This window comes from Prionailurus bengalensis, chromosome B2 (assembly GCF_016509475.1).
Source record: "Prionailurus bengalensis isolate Pbe53 chromosome B2, Fcat_Pben_1.1_paternal_pri, whole genome shotgun sequence".
Taxonomy (NCBI): domain Eukaryota; kingdom Metazoa; phylum Chordata; class Mammalia; order Carnivora; family Felidae; genus Prionailurus; species Prionailurus bengalensis.
The window spans coordinates 99,431,320-99,452,692 of NC_057349.1; the positions used below are offsets into that span (position 1 = coordinate 99,431,320).

Sequence of the window (21,373 nt, forward strand, 5' to 3'; positions counted from 1 at the left end):
TAAACATTAAAAAAATTAAAAAAAGAAAAAGAAAAACAAGCTAAGGTTAAAGGAAAAAAAGAGACACAAGAAGAGGTGAGATAAAAGAGAAAGAAAATCTCCCTCTCATATCCTTCTATTATTTTGGTTTTCCTTACAAAGGGAGAGAGGTTTTGGGGGGTTTTTTATTTTCCAAGTGGAAAGGCCAAGTGAAGAACTGAGAGATTATCCAGGGAACTGAATTAACATAAAAAGTCTGAATGATTCGGGGCAAATCCCTTTTTCCCCCTTAGCAATGCTTTTTAAAAACCAGTATCTATAAAGTTGTCTTAATCCTTTTACTTGCCTCTGCCACTAATACTTCACCAAATTCTTTTTTTTTTTTTTCCTTTGATAGAGAGCGCGCTGTGCACGCAAGCAGGGGAGGGGCAGAGAGAGAGAGAGAGAGAGGGAAAGAGAGAGAATCCCAAGCAGGATCTGCACTGTCAACACAGAGCCGGTTGCAGGTTTCAAAGTCATGAACCATGAGATCATGACCTGAGCTGAAGTCAAGAGCTGGACACTTCATTGACTGAGCCACCCAGGTGCCCCAGTACTTCACCAATTCCAATAAAGCATATCCGACAGCTCGATTTCAAGAGCAAAGAAGAAAAAAATAATGAGCTTCTGATGAAACCATAAGAAAGAAAAAATCCAAAACTTACAGCAAACTTGTCTGAAATGTATTCTTCTAAAGGTAAAATTATGCCCAAATTTTGCTGTTGAAATGTTCAGGATGTTAAACTGAACATATTTGCAAAATATAAACTGAACATATTTGCAAAATACGGTTTTAGATAAAGTTGAGGAAACAAAACTTAGTACTTAAAAAAAAAAAGTAAAATCTTCCTGTAAAAAAAAAAAAAACTCTCAAAAATGAATACTTAATGTTTTTGTTTTTGTTTGTTTGTTTGTTTGTTTACACTGGTGACAGATCCAAATGGTACTTAGAGTCAATTTCCTGGATGATCTGCAAACAAAAATTTTGCAGTGCACTAAAATGCCACAGTTTCTCTGTAGCTTGAAGGAGACTTAGGAAGGGCATATCTCTTAGGAGAGATAAGAATGTCAGACTAGAAAACTCATGCCTTGTGTCCCAAGGGTGCTGGAAAGCAAGATCCGTTTTTTCTGCAGCTATGGTTTTCACGGTTAAATTACGAAGACAAACATTTTTTTGACAGAGCATTTCTGAATAAAACTTGCATTTAGAGCTAGGATTCTCCTAAGAGGGAAAGGAATATCAGAACTAGAATCTTCAGGGGCGCCTGGGTGGCGCCGTCGGTTAAGCGTCCGACTTCAGCCAGGTCACGATCTCGCGGTCCGGGAGTTCGAGCCCCGCGTCGGGCTCTGGGCTGATGATGGCTCGGAGCCTGGAGCCTGTTTCCGATTCTGTGTCTCCCTCTCTCTCTGCCCCTCCCCCGTTCATTCTCTGTCCCAAAAATAAATAAACGTTGAAACAAAAAAAAATTAAAAAAAAAAAAGAACTAGAATCTTCAAAGGGCTTTGTCAAAAGCTGCCATGCCCATTTTTCCCAGTCCACAGTTCCCAAGGACCCTGGTCCTGAAGACAGTGTGGGTCTTCCCTCAGGCAGGCACAGCAGGGGACAGGGGGGAAGGTTGAGAATCAATGACATATAAGAACAAATAGGAAGGAATACTTTGTGGCAATAAAGCGGCGTAAAAAATGAGAATTCTCATCTCGGTTTTATTTCTTTTACTTTTACAAAACTATCATTTTAAGACTTTCTTACAAAAAATTTTTAAAAGACACATACAAATCACATTCAGGAGATGAGAATAATATTCCTCGAATACAAAGTCATGGAAGTAAACAATATTTCAGGTGCTAGACGGCACCTACGGCACGTTTATTCACTAAGACCAGAAACCCCTGAGTCGATCACTTCTATTTTTTCCAACGCAGTATTATTGGTTGTGGGAAATAATTTGCCTGAACTATCTTTTTCTGTATCCTGTTTAGCAGCTTCCTCCCAAGTCGTTGCCAGAGGCCTTCCCATGGTTTCTGGAAGCATTAGTGACAGCACTCCACTGATGAAGGCCAAAATCCCAACAAGCAACTAGAAGGAATTTCAAAAAAAACAATAATAAGTGACACACCCAGAAAGCAACGTACCCTTCAGAATAATAATTTCTGAGCCTTTTTCAGAGGCAATAGAATTAAATTTGAGGTAACAGTTGTCATTTTTATTTCCTGGTGAAATCTTTGGTTACTTATACAGAACTAGCCTTTGGTTACTTATGCAGTCTGGCATAATGGTCACTCATCACTTCATTGACCACTATGGAGACCTACTCAATAAATCCCAGTTGTGTCTAGAGTAGTACTCTTGCAGGCACTGTCCTAGGAGATGCATGGGGGAAAAAAAGTCCTTATTGCATCTTCCCGGATCCCAGAGTCTTCTAGAGAAACCCAGCAATTGAGCCTTGGGTTGGGACTTAATGGTCAGAGACTGCCTTGGTCAACCCTGTCCTTACCCCCCCAAATTGGTACACTGTCAGTGTTCAATAAATGGCACAGAATGAATGAATGACTGAATGAATGCACAAATGAAATGTTTCAATGAACCAAAGCCTACAGAATTTAGGGAGAAACCAAACAAAGGCAAATGCAAACTAATTGCTACTGTGGGGGGTAAGGATCCATCTAATTTCCTTAAAAATAATTCAGTGTTTCTTTACTTTCCAAATTTTGACACATCAAAGGCAACCTTCTAGATTAGCACCAAGGTGTGTGCCTTTAAAAATGCAAATCACATTACACCAATTTTACCTCAATTTTTAAAATGCAAATCTATGTATCTATTCTCTGTTGATCCGTATGAGATGCTGGGTGGATTCTGGAACTAAACCTCCACACAGTCTGTAAAAATGTGTTCCATCCTTACATAATTCAAACTCGTCCAGCCAAAACTACTGCCTGGGAAGAGCCCGTAAATTAGATGGTTTTCCCGATAAATCCACATACTTGGTGCTTTTACCACCTCTGAGAATGTGAAACGCAAAGCACACAGAGCAACCATGACGTGATGCACGGCCGCCTCAACAATACACGTGGCCTTGAGAAGACAGGGCTTGGTTTTGTTTTGTGGAACGCTGATAACCTAATTCTTAGAAAGACATGAGCAAGCCTAGAAGCAGTAGCAGAATTCAAAGCGATCCTTCAAAGGACGCTTGAAGGCATCTTTGGTGCCTCGAGAAGTAGCAGGTACACCCACCGAATAAGTCGAAACGAGAAATAGAATCACTGGAAGATCCCAGACAGGACCGGGGTTTTCTTTCTTGCTTGGCAGTGAGAAGAGTCCCGCAGTACACAAACCCATAGCCCTCCAGCCCCTCCTCTCTATCAGCAGAAGACCTGGCCTCCCGGCCCCCTGGTCAGCTCCCTCCAGCCCCTCCAGCCTCCTCACAAGCCCCTACCCCTCATGCCCCACCTCTCACTCGCCCTTTACCCTCTCCAGACCCCACTGCCTCCGGCCTCCGCCTCAGAAGGGGGCTCCTCTATCAACAGGCCTCCCTCCTTCTCACAGGTTTTTGACCTTTTCCTTTCCACTGGTTGTTTTCCTTCAGTAAAAACAACAGTTCTCGAGCCTCTTATAATCTCTGTACCCGCTCCTCCTGGGAACCTGTTCTTGCTACCTGTGTGAACTTGAGCAAGCTACCTAAACTTCCGGCTCTTCGGTTTCCTTATCTGTGAAATGGAAATAGCAATAGAACCTCCCTCAGAGGACGGTTGAAAGGTTTAATTAAAGGACACATTTAAGGCACTTAAACAGTGCCTGACCACGGTAAGCAGTCAAAAAATGCGATTTTATCATTCGAAGAAGCCAGAGAGGCCCTCAGCCTGGGCCTACACCGCTCTGGCTGCTGGCTCATCCCCTGCACGGCGGCCATTGCTTCCCGCTGTCCTCTCTCCCTCTCTTCCACCCACAGGAGCCGCGCTTCCCAAGCCACAGACTCCTAGCTGCCAACCAACGAGACATTTTCCTGTCCTGGTCCTTCTTGGCCGCTGTCCTCTCCTGCCTTCCTCACCTCCTCTCTTCCTTTGGGGTCCTGGTCACCTCCCCACCTCCCTGGCTGCCGCACCCGGGCCCTCCTTCCATCACACCTTTAATGCCATCGTTCCTAGGGCTCTGCCCTTCAGTCTGCTCACCCCTCCCTCATGACTCCCACACCCACTCCCCCCGCCCAACCCCCCCAGCTCCAGACCTGGAAAGGCGTTGCCTCCCAGACGCCTCTGCCTGCCGGCCGTGCTGCAGGTGCCTCACACTCATCACACACAATTCCAGGGCGCTGTCCTTCCCCACTTCAACCCTGTGACTCCTCCTGGGTTCCTTCCAGCCCCAAGAATGGCTCTGGCATCCCTTCTGCTCCCCACCTCCGGCACAACCAACGGGTCACCAGGTCCTGCGGAGGCGACTTTTCCATCCTGTCATCTCTAAGCCGACTGTAGTAGGCATGCACCTCCCTTCTGACCTCCTTGGACATCCCTGCCTGCTTTTCCAGATTTATCTCCTGACACCCACAACCCACCCTAGCTGTTAGCAATAAGCTCGCCCCCAAACCCACACTGGCCATGTTCCTTTTTTCCTGTAAGCTGTTGCCTTTCTGTTCCCTGTAATAGGTCAACTTATAAGATATCAGAAAACTTATTGTACATGAGTTCAGCTTAAACTCACCTTTCATGAATAATTGGGATAAAAAGCTTATGTAGTTCCCTATTAGGGTTATGGGAAATTACTAACTGCCCTATCTCCCTTCTGCAACTTCGCCTGCTTGCTAAATAGATAACTTAGGTTGCAAAATGCTCCCCCACCCCTTCTACCAAGATCTAGCCTAGGCAAGACCGACATGTAAAAAGTCACGAACTCACTCCCCACGGTATCTTAGGTGTCTAACTATGGTCATTTTAAACCCTCTTAGGACAAAGAACTTCAAATTGATAGGTTCCCGCCAAGACTAACGTCTCTGTGTCACAATATGAATGGCCACCATGAAATGCTGTAAATTGTAGTTGGTTGACTAAATAATGACGTACTCTGACTTGCTAAAGTCCGCATAAGCTCACTGCTACTTTTGTTCGGGGCCATTCTCTGCACTTTTTTCTCCTTAAGATCAGGAGATCAGGTTTGGCCCAGCCATGAATAAAATCTTGCCTCGCCTCTATTCGGTGTCTGGTGGTTTTTTGTTTGTTTGTTTGTTTTTTTCCGACAGCACCCTGTTTCATTCCCCCTGCCTAGAATTCCCTTCTCTCCTTGTCCCCTGGCTGACCCTCACTGGCTCTTCCAGACACAGATTAAAGGCCCCCTCCTCCAGGAAGCCTCCCCTCTGGCCTTAGCCTGGGTTGGTCGCCCTCTCCTACAACTCATAACTCTGGCATTCCCTACATGCAGCCCTCATCTATAGCCCTTGTCTTTGGGGCTCGGGATGGTTTGCTCTTCGGCCTTCCCCACCACACTGGACCGATGTCTCTCAAGAAGAGGCTGTTTCTCTCATCTCTGCTCCATAGCACCTAACAGAGGGGTTGGTTCAAAATCAACACTCAGTAAATCTTTGCCAAACTCAATGATGAATTCAAAACTGATATGAATTAGAGTCCACTCTTTTTCAGATTACCAGAAAACAACGGTTAATAAGAGAAGCATCAGAATGAGTGATTTTCATGTGCTTCTTTTCAAAAGAGAAAGACAAACTTATCTTTTAGTTTAGCATTTCCATTCCTTCAAATGAAAATATTGGCTCCTTAGGCAGTTTGACTCCCGTAAATAAGCTGAATGAGAAATTTAATCATGTATTGTTTTTACTCATTTAAGACAACAAGCAACATCTGTTGCATCCCAAGGAACCATATTCACAGAATAGCCCTGCAAATATATACAAGATCCTCCTGACAGGGGTCCTCTTGGGGAAAGGGGACCAGGGCGGTTCCAGGTCAGGGTGGAGGAGGAGCTCAGTTTTTTGTATTCCCTTTTGTACTGTTTGTTTGACCTCCTGGGTGTTTTGCTAGTTATCGGTTTTTCAAGATACAGTAACAAAATCTGGTATTTGGTTTGAATCCAAGCTCTGTCACCTCTAGGGTATGTGACCTTGGGCTAATGATTACTTTCTACTCATCAGCCTCATCTGTAAGATGGGGATAGCAATGAACATTCTCTCTGCATTCTATGAAGACCAATTCTCGTGGTTTTGCCTAACAAGTGCCATTGAAGTATCCGTTGGATTAAATTTAAAATCCCTCTTGACTACAGAGCCCCTAATTGACTCTTACGGGTGTCTTTTTTTTTTTTATCTTTATTCGTTTTTAGTATTTTTATAGTAGCTTGCTTTCATAGATATATGTATCTTCTGTATGTTTCAGCTTATCGGTTTCAAAAACGCCTTCTCCATTTTTATCTTCTATTTATTTAATGAGGAACACAAAGTGCTAGCCTAAAGGAGATGCTTCTAGAAAAGCCCATGCCCTAAAAAGGATGGTGGGCTCTCCAAAAACACCTCCCCGCACAGGCTAGACAGCACATATCGTTTCTCAACCTCAGGGTCAGCCCATAAAATATGCTGGCATCCCAACACCTCAGTTAAGCAAACTTGACTGAGTGCCTGTTGCTGGAACGTGAGATTCCCAAAGACATCCAAAGAGCAGGTGTCCCTGTGCGTGCAAGGTGATTTTTTTCAGGTAGCACCACACACTTTGTTCTATTGTGAGATTTTGTTACTGTATTTTGAAAAAACCGATAACCAGCAAAAGACCCATGACTTCTCTGACAATAGTGTTGAAGACAAAGCTAATTTTAAAAAGCCAGTCTATTTGATTTAAAAGATCAAATAAATTATAACGTGAGTGGCACACAGGGTGAGGGAAATGCTTTTGCTGGACACAGTTGTGGGGATACAAAGTGCCCTGTCTTGCAAGAGGCCAACAGTTTAAGGAGGGGGACAAAAACATACATGAAGATAATAAAGCCAGACTGTGGCCGTGGGCTGGGAAAGGGGCACATATGAAATGCTACACAAACTGAGGAAGGGAGAGGTGGGGTCACGGATCCGGGTCTTTCTCAGAGAAGTCAGGTTTGCTCTGCCTCTTAAAGGGTACATGCAAGTTTAGCAAGCGGAGATGGGAGGAGGCTTCTCTGCAGAGGGGAACAGGCATAGGAGGAGAGAAGGGTGCAGAGGAGGGAAGTGGGTGAGGAAACAAAACAGGACAGGGGCGATCTGCAGGGGGTCCATCTGGAAAGGACTTCAACATCCGGAAGGGCTTGGAGTTTAGTCCATTCTGAAGGTGACGGGGCAGTTGGGTCAGAGCTGTGGCCTGGCAAACTCTTCTGATGGGGTGGGGGTGCGCACAGGGAGAGGATCTGGGAGGCAGAAGGTGGGGGCAACTGAACTGGAAGCAGGCAAGCTGGGGTGGTTTTGAGAAAGAGGGGGAGGATTTGGGGTCATGGGCTGGGAGGAGAGGGGGACAGAAGCACAGGGTAAACGAAACGCTGATGCTCAAGTGTCAGGCTGGAGGCCACAGACTCCTAACCCAAAGCGGGAGGCAGAGGAGAAGGGCTCTAAGGCACTGACCCCTTCAGTCTGGGAAAAGCTGACTTCGTTTGTGAGACACCCAGGGAGAATATCCATGAGCCCAGCGGAAGGGTGGGTTTGCAGCTTGGAAGGGAAGGAAGAACTGAGAAGAGGTTACCCATGCAGGGACTGGGGAGGATAGCCAGGACGGCTCCCAGAGAGTGAGTCTAGTTAAGGGGAACCCAGAAAAAGAATGAGGAGGCTTGAAGACGAGACGGGACAGCCTAGACAGAGCTACGGCAAAGAAATTCAGGAGAGGGCACCTGAAGGAAGGGGGAGAGGGCCACAGACCCAGGGCTCTCCCCCTAGTCTCAGAGCACCTCGGGCCGTCCCCAAACCCTCCCTGCCTCCCTAACCCCCCACCCCACCTGCTTCCCATCTTCTTCCTCCTCACCATGAAGAGCCTGTCAAGTTTCAGGTAAGCTGAAAACCAGGACCCTAAACCTCTCCACCAGGCACCACAGAACCCTCCAAGCAGCAGGCAGCCTCCAGAATTGACCCTGACCAGCAAGGCATGCAGCGGGAACCCAGAGGGAGGACGGACAACAGAGCTCTCCCCACGCAGCTGCATGAGATGGGAGGGGAGAGGGTCCTTCCACAGTGGGCACGATTGCGGTTAACAGCTCACCAGTGGTGGAAGGGATCGACCAACAGGAAAACAGCAGCCACCACTCTACTTACCGACTGGTGAGCTGTTAATCACGTTTCTAGAAACCTCCATCATTGAATTACAAATTGGCTTCCAATGAGTAAAGAGATAGAAGGCAGTTAGCTGCTCTGCCTCTCTGCTGTCTCAGTGAGGGCCTATAAACTGATGGACACCTGTGGTAGGAAGTTCCAAATGCTGGAGAGGTAAACGCAGAACGGGGCCATGATGCTTCCCACGCGGCTCACCATGCTGCCGCTTCCCACGGCCAGCGACCTGCAAACGGGAGGAGCGTTAAGACAGCAGCCACGGGGTGCCTGGGTGACTCAGTCGGTTAAGCGTCCGACTTCAGCTCAGGTCATGATCTCACGGTTTGTGAGCTCGAGCCCCACGTCGGGCTCTGTGCTGACAGCCTCAGAGCCTGGACCCTGCTTTGGATTCTGTGTCTCCCTCTCCCTCTGCCTCTCCCCCACTTGTGCTCTGTCTCTCTCTCTCTCTCTCAAAAAAATAAATAAATAAAATGTTAAAAAAAAAAAAAAAAAAGACAGCAGCCAGAACTGAAGCCCAGCGGAGCACAGAGGCAGCCCCTGTCCGCACGCCCAGCACAGAATAAACCTAAGAACACTTATGCTCGGCCTAATATACTTGAAAATCATTTCACACTGTTTCAAGAATCACTTGTGATCTATATCCATGTTCTGTGAAACAGTGGTGTATACAAGCATACAGAGAGTTCAAGACCAAAAAAAAAAAAAAAAAAAAAAGATAAACCATTCTTCCTTTGCTACGCAGATGAGGCCCTTCTGTATATTCATTCAGTCTAACATTGAGAATAACATCAGCCTTCTAGAGCAGGAATTCCTTTGGGGTAGGGAATGGGAATTTGGGAGAATGGAAGATTTATACCTGTGGAACATTCTATTTCAATTTTTTACAGTCAAGCAATATCTTTTTTTAGGTTTATTTATTTATTTTGAGAGAGACAGACAGTGCGAGCAGGGCAGGGGCAGAGGGAGAGAGGGAGAGAAAGAATCCCAAGCAGGCTCTGCCCTACCAGTGCTTGGGGCTCGATCTCATGAAACAGTGAGCTCATGACCTGAGCCAAAACCAAGAGTCGGAGGCCTGACTGAGCCTCCCAGGAGCCCCAAGCAATACCTTAATGTGCTTTTTGTTAAAAGTTATGTAAGGAAACCTTACAGAATATCTAGTAAGAAGGAAAAAATGTATTTTTTAAGTGCATAAGTATCTCTTATTAAACCAAGGAGAGAGGCTCTAGGAGAAACCAAATCTGCCAAACACCTTGATCTTGGACTTCTAGCCTCCAGAAAATAGACTTCTGCTGTTTGACCCAAACTTTGGTGTTTTGTTACAGCAGCCCTAAAAATTAAGACAAGTGACATCAGAACATCAAGAGACACATCCTGAGATTAGCCTTGAGTCGTATGGAGAGTCAGTGTAAGTCAACTGCACTTGAGATTTAGAATGGTTCTAGAATAATAGAGTGTGATTTCACAAACTATTTCTTTACTATCCTTGCTAATGAAGTGTAGACAAAGCCTCAGATTCAGAATTAGCGTCATCCTGTAACTTTCTCATTATCTCAGCGCTCCAGTAACTGCTACCGAAAGAAAGCATTTATACTCAAAGGCCAAATATATTGAAATGACATGTAAGTAAAAGACAACAAGGAAACAGAAGAAAAATAAGTAGTTCTTACCTTACCATGGTTGGATACAGCTCTGCTGTATAAAGGTAAATGAGGCCAAACGCTGCCCCTATGGCAAATTTTCCAGCCATGGTCACCACCACAGTCCAAATAAAGTAATTCTGGAAAGACATGGATTAGCAAAATAGACCATCATAAGTAATACTTTTAAACAGAAAATATAAAATCTTTAACATTATTATTTAAAACTTTCTAACCACCCAGGATTTTTCAGAACAATAAAAAGGTTTATTTCTCTGAATTTGTTTTGTGATCTCTACTCCTGGTCTGGAAAAGCTTTCCATCTTTTTGAAATTTAGGGAAAAGTTTAATTGTGCCTCCTCCCAGCCTTGGAGATTTCAAATTACCCAATTAGAAAAGCCATTTGCAGAGGCTGCTTTGGAATGAGACATGCCCAGATGGTCCTGGTTCCACAAGTAATTGACCTACTCCTTCTGGAAATGATCCAGCAGAAGGAATCAAAGAGCCATAAAAACAAATGGTGTCCTTTGTGACAGTAATCCTCTAGATTATAAGTTATCTTCAGAAGATAATTTGAAGGTGATAAACTGAACTATTAAAACATTTTTTTTTCTTCTTTTGGCTGATAACATTCCTCAACAGTGAAACCCCTCAGCACCTCCAACTCTGTTTCTGCTGTCCCTGCTGTGCTCCACTTCCTGCTGTGGTTTTTTTTTTTTTCCAACGTTTATTTATTTTTGGGACAGAGAGAGACAGAGCATGAACGGGGGAGGGGCAGAGAGAGAGGGAGACACAGAATCGGAAACAGGCTCCAGGCTCTGAGCCATCAGAGCCTGACGCGGGGCTGGAACTCAGGGACCGTGAGATCGTGACCTGGCTGAAGTCGGACGCTTAACTGACTGCGCCACCCAGGCCCCCCCCCCCCGCTGTGTTTACAAAGACCTCCCACATTCCATCTTTTCTCTCCTCCCCTATCTGCCAGCTGGATGTTGAGACTCAGGTGACCCTGGAGTCCCGACGTTGAGGATGGCAGTGCCTTGGTCTACCTGAATCCCTGAATGACTCCATGGAGCCAGATACTCTCCCTCCACTTCTGCCAACAACCAGGTGCATCCACATCACACTTTCTAAGGACGAGAAATAAATATCTGCTTTGGGAAATCACTGAGATTTGATGATGCCTCTAATAAAGCAACTAATGTCACACTGTCACCCTATGAACTATGTGTTTGCCGAATGAATTTGTTGACAGTCCCTTTTGTAGACAGTATTTGCTGAATGAATTAATGTCACTTGAAAAAACCGAAGTGTGTTGACATTGCCATGTGGGGAGAGATTTTATTAGAAGGGAGAAATTTGTAGGTAAGTGTTAGTGCCCTGTTTCTAGAAATCCCCGCCATCTACTTTCCTGTCTTCCCCATTACCATTGGGGCTTAACCACTATATAACTCAAAGGTTCTGGGGCTCCCGTAAATCTTCACCAGCTCAAAAGCAGCTGCCATCACTCAACTAGTATATCTGCAAATTACTTTAAAAAGCAAACTAGGGGCACCTGGGTGGCTAAGTCGGTTAAGCGTCGACTCTTGATTTCGGTCATGATCTCACAGTTCATGAGATTAAATAAATACACTTCAAAAAATTTCTTTTAAACAAACCAAAAACGGTATGGATGAAGTCCCCTCACGGTCCTTTGAGTCTTTTTACTGCATTCATATTAGTTGTGTATCAATCACTTGGAAATTTCAGGTACATAAAGAATTTGATTTGCCAACCTTGATAATTAAATGAAGTATTACTACAAAAGGAAGTCACTGGGTGACTTAAAGTAAATTTCAAACAATATGTAAAACTTAAAATGCCTTGCTCTAAATGTTGAGATACTATTGCTAGATAATGATACAATCATTACAGAAAATTATAGAAGGTATTTTAAAGTATTGTTATAGTGACTATATTTTCCAAATCAAGAATGAAAATAGATTCTGATAACATTTGCGGGGGGAGGAAGGGAAGAAAAGGAGCCCTTTTTGACACAAGAGTTATTCTAGGGGATGGAGTTTGCCCAAATGCAGGAATAGGAAAGTTGTTTGAGTAGTTTCTCAGTGAGAAACTGCATTTTTGGGAACAAGCTCCTTGTGGGATTTAGGCATACTAGAAATTGGAAACTACTAATGTACTGCAATGAAAAACAAGATATTCAAATTAAAATAGTCCTGAATATAAAATTCATTTTATCTTTCAGATGTCTCTATGGCTTCCTCCCTCCTTCAGGTTTCTAATCAACTGTCACCTTCTCTGAGAAGCACACCATCCCCCATCACCCTGGATAAAATAAAATAGTACACATGTCACACACACGTGCACGCATGCACACACACACACACACACACACACAAATACACTGTATCCCTTATCTTGTTTTGTTTTTCTTCATACTTCTAGAAACTTGATTCACTGTGTGTCTCCAGCAACTAGAAGAACTCCTGGCACATAAGAGATGCCAGATACATATTTGTTAAATGAATGAATGTCTAAGATAATGATAATCACTGGAAGGCGTGATCTACTTTCCTCATTCAGGATCATTGTGTTTACAAAATGCAACACGGGCCATCTCTGGGAAGTGAGATTACGGGCTTTTTTTTTTTTAAACATATTTTTCCTTAATTTTTTTTACAATGAACATGTATTTATGTAACACAGAAAGAATGGTTTTTTTAAAGAAAACATTTAAAAATGTTATGTATACATGCTGTTCATATGTCTGAATGGATCTTCGTACTTCCTGTCATAATATAACTAACCGTGCCCTAAAGAAAACAAAAAATAACTCACCTTGGGGATCACCATAATGACACCACAGAGCAGTGCACCTGAGAGAAGGGAGAACACCAGAACTTTTCTTCTCCCTATACTGTCCATCCCCAAGCACATGAAGATGTAGGCAGGAATTTCCACTGCACCTGTCATTGAGCAAAAGGGCTCTCTATAAGTCATGGCAACCAACTGCACAAGGGGACCTCTTCTTCTAACCCACCACCCAGAAGGAATGGTTAGCCCTCTCCCCACTTCCAGGAGCCCCCAGGAACACCCACTGACTGCCTGAAAGGCGGCAAGACCTAACCCTTTTAAATCCCCTGGAGTGAGGAGGATGTTTCCTGTGAAGGGCACTGATGCTCACACAATCCACCTGGCACTTATCACCTGTCCCAGGGATCGTGCCCCCTACCAGGCTGTCAGCTCCCCAGTACACAGCATGGTGTCCAGAGGACAGACCTGTCGGATGAATAAATAAGTAAATTCATAGATGACATTGATAATTTTTGCTCTTTGGTTTCTCGTGCTTGGCAGAACTAGGAAAAATTCTATATTAGTAACTTCAAATTTAGGAACTAAGTAGAAAATTCAGTGTCAGCTAGGTACACAAACTAATGAAAATGTGTGATGGGTTTTAAACCTAAAAGTAAACATTTAAAACTCTAACACAAGGGGCGCCAGGGTGGCTCAGTCGGTTAAGCCTCTAACTCTTGCTTTCAGCTCCTATCATGATCTCAGGGTTTGTGGGATAGAGCCCCGCATCGGGCTTTGTGCTGACCGCTGGGAGCCTGGAGCCTGCTTCAGATTCTGTGTCTCCTTCTCTCTCCGCCCCTCCCCTGCTCGCGCTCTGTCTCTGTCTCTGTCTCTCTCTCAAATATAAAATAAAACATTAAAAAATATTTAAAAATCTAACACAAGGGGCACCTGGGTGGCTGAGTCGGTTAAGCATCCAACTCTTGATTTCAGCTCAGGTCATGATCCCAGGGTTTGTGGGATCAAGCCCCGCGTGGGGCTGTGTGCTGACAGTGGGCAACCTGTTTGGGATTCTCTCTCTGCCTCTCCCCTGCTCGCGCTCGCTCTTTCTCAAACCAAATAAATTAACTTGACGAAAAAAAAAATCCCCTATAGAACAAAAACTTCCTCTGGCCTCTTCTTACTGCCCCACAGCAAAAGTAAAGAGCTGGATCTAGTCCATAACTGACTTAAAAGCTCTTCTCTTGCAAAACCAAAGTTTGCATCAGAGATCCAGAGCAAAAAAAGCTATGTATCTACCAGCCACAATGAAACAGGGAGCGAGCTCGACCCAGCTGCACAAACCCCACAACCGCCCTTAGGAAACTGCCATCTTTTCGCAGCCCAGATCTTCCATGTAATTCAGTCTTCAAGTTCCTTCCTCCCTCTGCAGCTCGCCTAAGCTCGGGACGCAACAAGGCCACCACCTCTTAGGAGCGACCTGCACATGTCCTTGCAACTACAGAACACCACAAACACCCGGAGAGGCGGGGGTGCATCTATCTGTACGTCTCCCACAGCTTCTGAACACGTCACAGGGGTAGATAACATATTTTCGGAGTGAATGGTCCTAGTAGTACATTAGAAACTAAACTCAGTTGCCGCTGCTCAAAAACAGTGGCTCAGGCAAAGGCAAAAAATAAGCCGCCTTTGACAGCCAGTCTCTCCGTTTCACTGAAATGGAAAACAGACACCTCTGGAGGAAATGCCTCCCTTCCACAGACTCTGGACCCTGTGATAAAGTCCATGCTTTCAGGCCGGATCAGTTTGTACATCTGTTACTCTACTCTTTTTTTTCAAGACTTTATCAAGCACTTTTCTTTTTTTTTTTTTTTTTTTTTTTAATTTTTTTTTTCAACGTTTATTTATTTTTGGGACAGAGAGAGACAGAGCATGAACGGGGGAGGGGCAGAGAGAGAGGGAGACACAGAATCGGAAACAGGCTCCAGGCTCTGAGCCATCAGCCCAGAGCCCGACGCGGGGCTCGAACTCACGGACTGTGAGATCGTGACCTGGCTGAAGTCTGACGCTTAACCGACTGCGCCACCCAGGCGCCCCATCAAGCACTTTTCAAGGTCAAATAAGAGACAACGATCCACAAAAGAGCCGCATGGGGGTAGCCCCGGGTTAGTGTCCCCACTTTACAACGGAGATTAACTGCTTTGAGCGGAAGAGTAAGTGACAGCTCAGGGACTAGAAGCAAGGTCTTCAGGAGCCAAGACTCCTCTCCTGCAGCCTCCCTCCCCCACTGCCCCCCCTCCCTGACTGACTCCTGGAGTCTAGCAACGCTTGGGCAGCAACTGTGAAATGGCTGAAGAGCATTTAAAGTACCCTATGCTGGTTTTCCTTGAGTTGTCACTTCAGGATACTGATACTACATCTAATTTTGACAGTGTCTGGGATATAAATGGCGCAAGCAGTGAGGCCCAAGCGTCACGGGATTAGGACAATCTGCCATTACTTTCCTCACTCTATAATATATAATCTCTCTAATCACTCAGGCCCAATTCCGCTCCTATCCCCGGATGTCTTGAAGCTACTGAAGCATTTATCACCCACAACTTGAGCTGAAATGCCCACCAGCCCCAGCCCATCTCCGGAGATAAAAACTCGTTCAAAAATTTCCCAGCGTAGGAATTTCAACTAGAAGCACTTGTCAGCAAGAGGACTTCTGGGAAGGGTGATGACAGGAAAAATCCAAGACAGTAGAGAATATAAAACCATGTATATTTATCTTAGAGACATTTTTATATTTAGGGGATGTCCCAGTTTCTTGAGAATTTATATCTCCATTACAATTAAGAAACTATATCGTAACGATCTAAAACTCCAGGTTGCCAAAAGCGTCCCTGTGTCACACACCCTGCCCCACTTGGTTCTCCTGCCATTTGCTGCCCTGTCCTAGGAATTCTGTGTCATTTCTCAACCCGGCACATAGAATGGGTTTGAAATCAAGCCGGACTCTGCAAACTTGTTGGCTTGCCCAAAAAGAGAAAAAAAAGGGTTTTTTTTTTCTTTTCTTAAAACGACTTCTCTCATAATTCCTGCTGAGCTCTAATAAACAAACACAGAAGTGTCATCAGAGCACTTTAATAAGAAGGGATGATATCTATGTGTGAAAATGTAAAAGCGAGACTTTCTGAGGATAATATCAAATGCAGGCAGCCTATGTGAAAATAACCAGGAGTTAAGGCTAGACAGACAAATATAGGTTTCTCATATTTCTCTCATGTTTGGTCTGAATTTGGCTGACCCTAGGAGTCATGCTTCAAGATGTCACAGCAAAATCTGGATCCACTTTAACCCGCTATACTAAAATGAAAGAAGCATGACAACGAAATTATAGTTGCATTTAAGTGATTTTACTGCCTGAAATGCCTAAATTAAGGACTTTTGAAGGTAGAAAGACACCAGAAGATCTCTAAGCCATATTAAGTTTTAAAAGGAAAACAAATTACAAAGAAGAATAAGCAGTGAATGATCTCTTTATCTGCACAAATGTCTGGAAATGCACAGAAAGAGATCTAAAAGGGTGCAAGCCAGACGTAATAGATGTTACCTCTCAAAGACAGTTCTGAGGGGATGGGCTTCCAGGAAGGAAGCAAGCAAGGAGCAGAAGCAGGGAAAGAAGAAGGGACTAAATTCTTCTGACTGTTTGCATTATTTTGAAAGAAAATATACACTTGTGTTCCGGTATATAAACCCTAAAAGAGACCATAGTAATAAGGTTGGCAGTATTGTTCTTGGTAGAGAACGGACAATGAAAACACACTAAAAACATGGTAGAAATGTCACTTCATTGCTACACTTACATATAATTTAACTACTTACCCATGAGGAAGAGGTTTAAATATTCATTGCCTCCTAAGTTAACAGAATTCAAGGAGAAGAAGTAGAATCCCAAACACCCAGTGAACCAAATCAGCCAAATAGTAAGGGTCCTTGTTCCAACATTCCAGTCATAAAATAGATCTAACAGGTTGTGCTTCTTAACTTCAAGGGGTTCATTACCAACGGGACCATTTAGATCCAGTGACAACAGTTCTGACAGCTTACAGGAGCGTGCCCTATTCCACTTGGCAATTGTATCAACTACTTTTTGTGCTTCTTCACATCTTCCCTCTGAGAGAAGCCAAAAAGGTGTCTCTGGGAGTATCCAACAGCACAGGACAAAGGGGATAGTCACTGTGGAGAGGACCATCTGATAGATCCACCAGGTCCTGACAAAGTAGCCTGTCAAAGCCACCACCATTGTTCCAACTGCAAAAAAGGAATGCATCTGGATGCATGCCCACGTCCGAGACTTCATGCCAATAAATTCCGTCACATAGACAAACACCACCACGAGATAGCCACTTCCAGACTGAAAAACAAAGCAGGGAGGGTGGTCCAGATTTAAGGTCATATTTATAACTGCTAAGGGGTCTGATCTCTCTGTAAATCACACATAGGCAAGAAAGAAAATGACAAAAATTGTTTTCTGAAAGCCATACCGCATTTATAAAATGGTGTTTCATCCAATCCATCCTTCTTCTTCAAATGGGTTTTTCATTCTTCCCCCACCCTTGCTTCCCCAAATGGCCAAACTTGAGAGGTTAAGTATGAGATAAACGAGTGGATCTGTACAACACATGTTAGACCCTACCTCCTGTTTCATGTAAGTATTCCTCTACGGTGTGAATTTATTTCCCAGTTAATGTAAACGTGAATGTGCATACCAATTTACCTATATACAAGAGGCCCTTATTATTAAATCCAAAATTGTTAAGTGGGGACAAAAAATTATGGCAACTGATGGGAAGAAAAAGATTTGACTGAAACTTTTTTTTAACAGGCAACAAAAGAAAAGAGTAAGCAAACTGGACTTCATGAAAATTAAAAACATCTGTGCATCAAAGGGCGCTACCGACAGAGTGAAAAGGCAATGTATGGAATGACGTATTTGCAAATTATATATCTGGTAAGAAATTAATACCCAGAATATATAGAAGACTCCTAAAACTCAACAGCAAAACAAACAATCCAATTCAAAATGAGCAAAGGATATGAATTGTTCCAAAAAGATATACAAATGGCCAATAAGCACATGAAAAGATGCTCAACATCACTAACCACTAGGGAAATGCAAATCAAAATCACGATGAGATACCACCCCATAACCATCAGGATGGTTACTATAAAAAAACAAAAACAAAAACAAAACAGAAAATAACAAGTGTTGACAAAGATATGGAGAAATCAGAACCCTTGTGCACTTTTTGGTGGGAATGTAAAATGATACAGCTGCTCTGGGAAACAGCATGGGGATTCCCCCCCAAAAACTAAAAATAGATTACCATATGATCCAGCAGCCCTACCTTGGATACATGCCCAAAATAACTGGAAGCAAGATCTCAAAGAAATATGTGTACACCCGTGTTTGTAACAGCATTATTCACAATGGCTAAAATGTAGAAGCCAGCCAAGCATCCATCGACAGATGAATAGATAAGCAAAATGTGGTATATACAATAGAATATCATTCAGCCTCAAAAAGGAAGGAAATTCTGACACAGGCTACAACATGCATGAACTTTAAGGACATTATATTAAGTAAAATAAGCCAATCACAAAAAGATAAAGTACTGTATGATTCCACTTATATAAGGTACCTAGGAGAGTCGAAATCATGTAGATTTCATGGATATAGAATGGTGGTCGCCAGGGGCTGGGTGGAAGAGGAAATGACTTACTGGTTAGTGGGTATAAGAGTTTCAATTTTTGCAAAATGAAAAGAGTTCTGGAGATGGATAGTGGTTTTGATTGTGCCACAACATGAATATACTTAACATGACCCTAAATGTATACCTAAAAATGATTAAGATAGGAAATTTTATGTTATGTGCACTGTTGGTGGGAATGGGAAACTACAATTTTAAAAATCAGGGAAAATTATTTTGAAATTAAGCCTATCTTTATCAAAAATTAGACTATAATAGTATTATGTGATCATTCTTGGAGTAAACAAAGAACAAATCAAATGATGGATTTTTTTTTTTGTGGGAGGCATGATGAAAAGGTTAGAATTTTTCCTACAGGATTATTTCACATTTGACTTTTATAACACGAATCATAAAGTTAATTTTTGCAAAATTATTCGAAAGCCAAAGGCATCTCCTAATCCTTTGATATTCAAATCATACTCTTTTGAAGGCTCATCATGTCATTATCCTGTGGACGTCAATTTCTTCGTAAGTTAACTTGTCTATCTCAGCCACATCCCAATTGGCCAAGGGATTGGGGTAGGATTCAGTTTTCCCCCATTGCTTTCAAAGACATTTTGTAATCAAACATCCTTTGTAAGACCTGCAATTTCACCTTGCATCAGAGAGTCACAAAGAGGCTAACTAACCTACAAGCAATTTCCTGTGACAGAGAGGATGACAATAGTAGTAAGTAGGGGTGTGCTTAGTGGGGCCTCCGCATTAAAGTTCAGTTTAATATTTTTGTGACAACAGCCTTCATTTCTCCATACAGTCTTATAATTGCAACACTCAGACAATGAAAGCTGATAATGAGGACTCCCACATCCAAGAATCTCGTTGTTTGGTAAATGTTTGCTGCTGTTACAGTACCCAAACAAAGATTGTGATAATTTTAAAATACTATAAATTTCTCCATTAAGTTAAGCAGTAACATCAGTCCATGACAAGTTTTTTTTTTTCCATATTAATTCTTGAGTCCACTCCCACTTCCTATCGGTTACTTCTGTCATTGGGTTCAGACAATCTGTACACAACTGCCTATATTATCCCCAAAGACTTCTTGGATCCCTTCACACCTGTTACCTCCTCTGGTAACACTCTGTTCTTCACATCTACCCTGACCCTATACCCACAGAGCAGCCAGAATGGTCACTTCACCACACCTGAACCCCTTCAGGAGATTCTCACAGCCCTTAAGAAGTCAAGCAAACTCTTGATCACCCTCTAAGCCTCTGCCTAATCATCTCCCTCCCCTTCAGTCTCATCAAGATATTTCACCTCCTCTCTACTCTCCAGACGTCTGGACCTTTCATTCCTTCTCAACTTAGGGCCTTCTCACTTGCTGCGTCTACCTGGAACATTCTTCTCTTACCCGTCCCTCAGAACTAAAAAGCCCTGGCTCTCCAGACTCTCCACCGCTCCCCCTGCCCCACCCCAACTTAAACCACTCCATTGTCACGCCTCCATTGTCAACATTGTATTTTTGAAGATGGCCCATCAGGGTCTTGCCTTCCCACCACACTGTAGGGTTACTGAAATGGCCTGGTCTGCTTACTTAGCATTACATTCTGTGGGCAGATCAATAAATGTGGTGAGTAAACTGGTCTGTCTGCACCTTCCCTACTCAGAATTCAACCACAACAACATTTTGTGTGAAAATCAAAGACAAGAGCTGCAGAAACTTAAGGTCACATTTTACAAATGTATTCAATGAGTGGCTTGTTTTCTCAGCTCTGAAAACAAACACTTTATTTGCAAGACTGAAATAGCTATTTTCAGAATGTCCTCCAAAAGAGGACCTTCACCCTCTCCCATACCTGTGCCTCTGGAACCATCATTCCCACCAAAAGGCCTCTTATCAAATCTCATCAGTTACAGGGCCATTTCCTCTTACTCTGCCCTCAGTGGAGACAGACTGCTGTGGTTACCTTTTGTATTAAACACTCTTTACGTTCCTAAATATATATATAATTACTTTTTTTAAAGGTGCCACACCTCCCATTCTCCTAAATGTTTCTCTTTTTATGCATCGTCCCTACTCTTGGCCATCTGTGTGGCTTCCTAGGAACTCTTTCCAGCCATCAGTGAAGACACCGAAACTGAACGCAGCACCTTGCTCTGTGAGGGGCTGCAGTGACCTCTTCTGAGACCAAAGTCCTTGGCTTCTCGCTGGACCCTTGGCTCATATACCCTGGTGAGAGGGGATGCACCCCCACCTCTGTGTTCAGCAAGGCCACATGTTCCTCTCAAAGACGGTAACTTCACACCATTATCCTTGACCAGTGACCTCCAAATAGAGTCGCTGCTGCTGTCATTTGGCAGCTGGGAACCTGTCTGGAAGCCTCACCAAGTGTGGGGACGCTTCCTCACTGGCTGGTCCACTTCCTATAATAGTCGCTGCCAGAAGGAAGGCCTGTTTCGTGACAGCCACCATACTGTGGAAGTTTTCTTTAATCTCGTTGAATCCTGATCACAACCAGTTATCAATACCAGTGAAGCAGGTATTATTTTCTACAGTTTATAGATTAGCAACTACGGCTCAAAGAGGACAACATGTTTGCCCAAATAAGACAAAGCGGATATTCAAACTATACGTCCCTGTTCCTCATAACAGAAAAGCCAAATGCCTCTGGTTTTCATTCCTACTGTGCATTACACAAACGACTTTGTTTACACCTTAAATGTCTGTTTGGCCCATGTGTGCAGGCCCTGACCAGGCCCATAAAATTGCTCGGAAATAAAATAATGCCTTAGTAGTCATGGAATGTGGGTCATGTGCCAGGCATGGAGTCAAACAAAAAGATTCTGCCTAGTAAGCAACCATTTTTCATTTTAATGAGTTTCATTCAAACACAGAGCACTACTATTC

At 43.5% G+C, this 21,373-nt stretch overlaps 1 protein-coding gene across 1 annotated transcript in view; it reads right to left on the reverse strand.

The window, feature by feature from the left end:
• Positions 1-1,702: 1,702 nt before the first annotated feature.
• The window catches only part of SLC22A16 (solute carrier family 22 member 16), a 42,159-nt gene continuing 22,488 nt past the window's right edge, over positions 1,703-21,373 (reverse strand). Inside the window, exons 4-8 of the mRNA XM_043592110.1 lie at positions 16,592-17,123; positions 12,767-12,894; positions 9,962-10,071; positions 8,421-8,520; positions 1,703-2,095 (exon numbers count right to left, since the gene is read on the reverse strand). Of these exons, the coding sequence (XP_043448045.1) occupies positions 1,886-2,095; positions 8,421-8,520; positions 9,962-10,071; positions 12,767-12,894; positions 16,592-17,123 (1,080 nt within the window). The 3' untranslated portion in view covers positions 1,703-1,885. The remainder of the gene's footprint in view (positions 2,096-8,420; positions 8,521-9,961; positions 10,072-12,766; positions 12,895-16,591; positions 17,124-21,373) is intronic.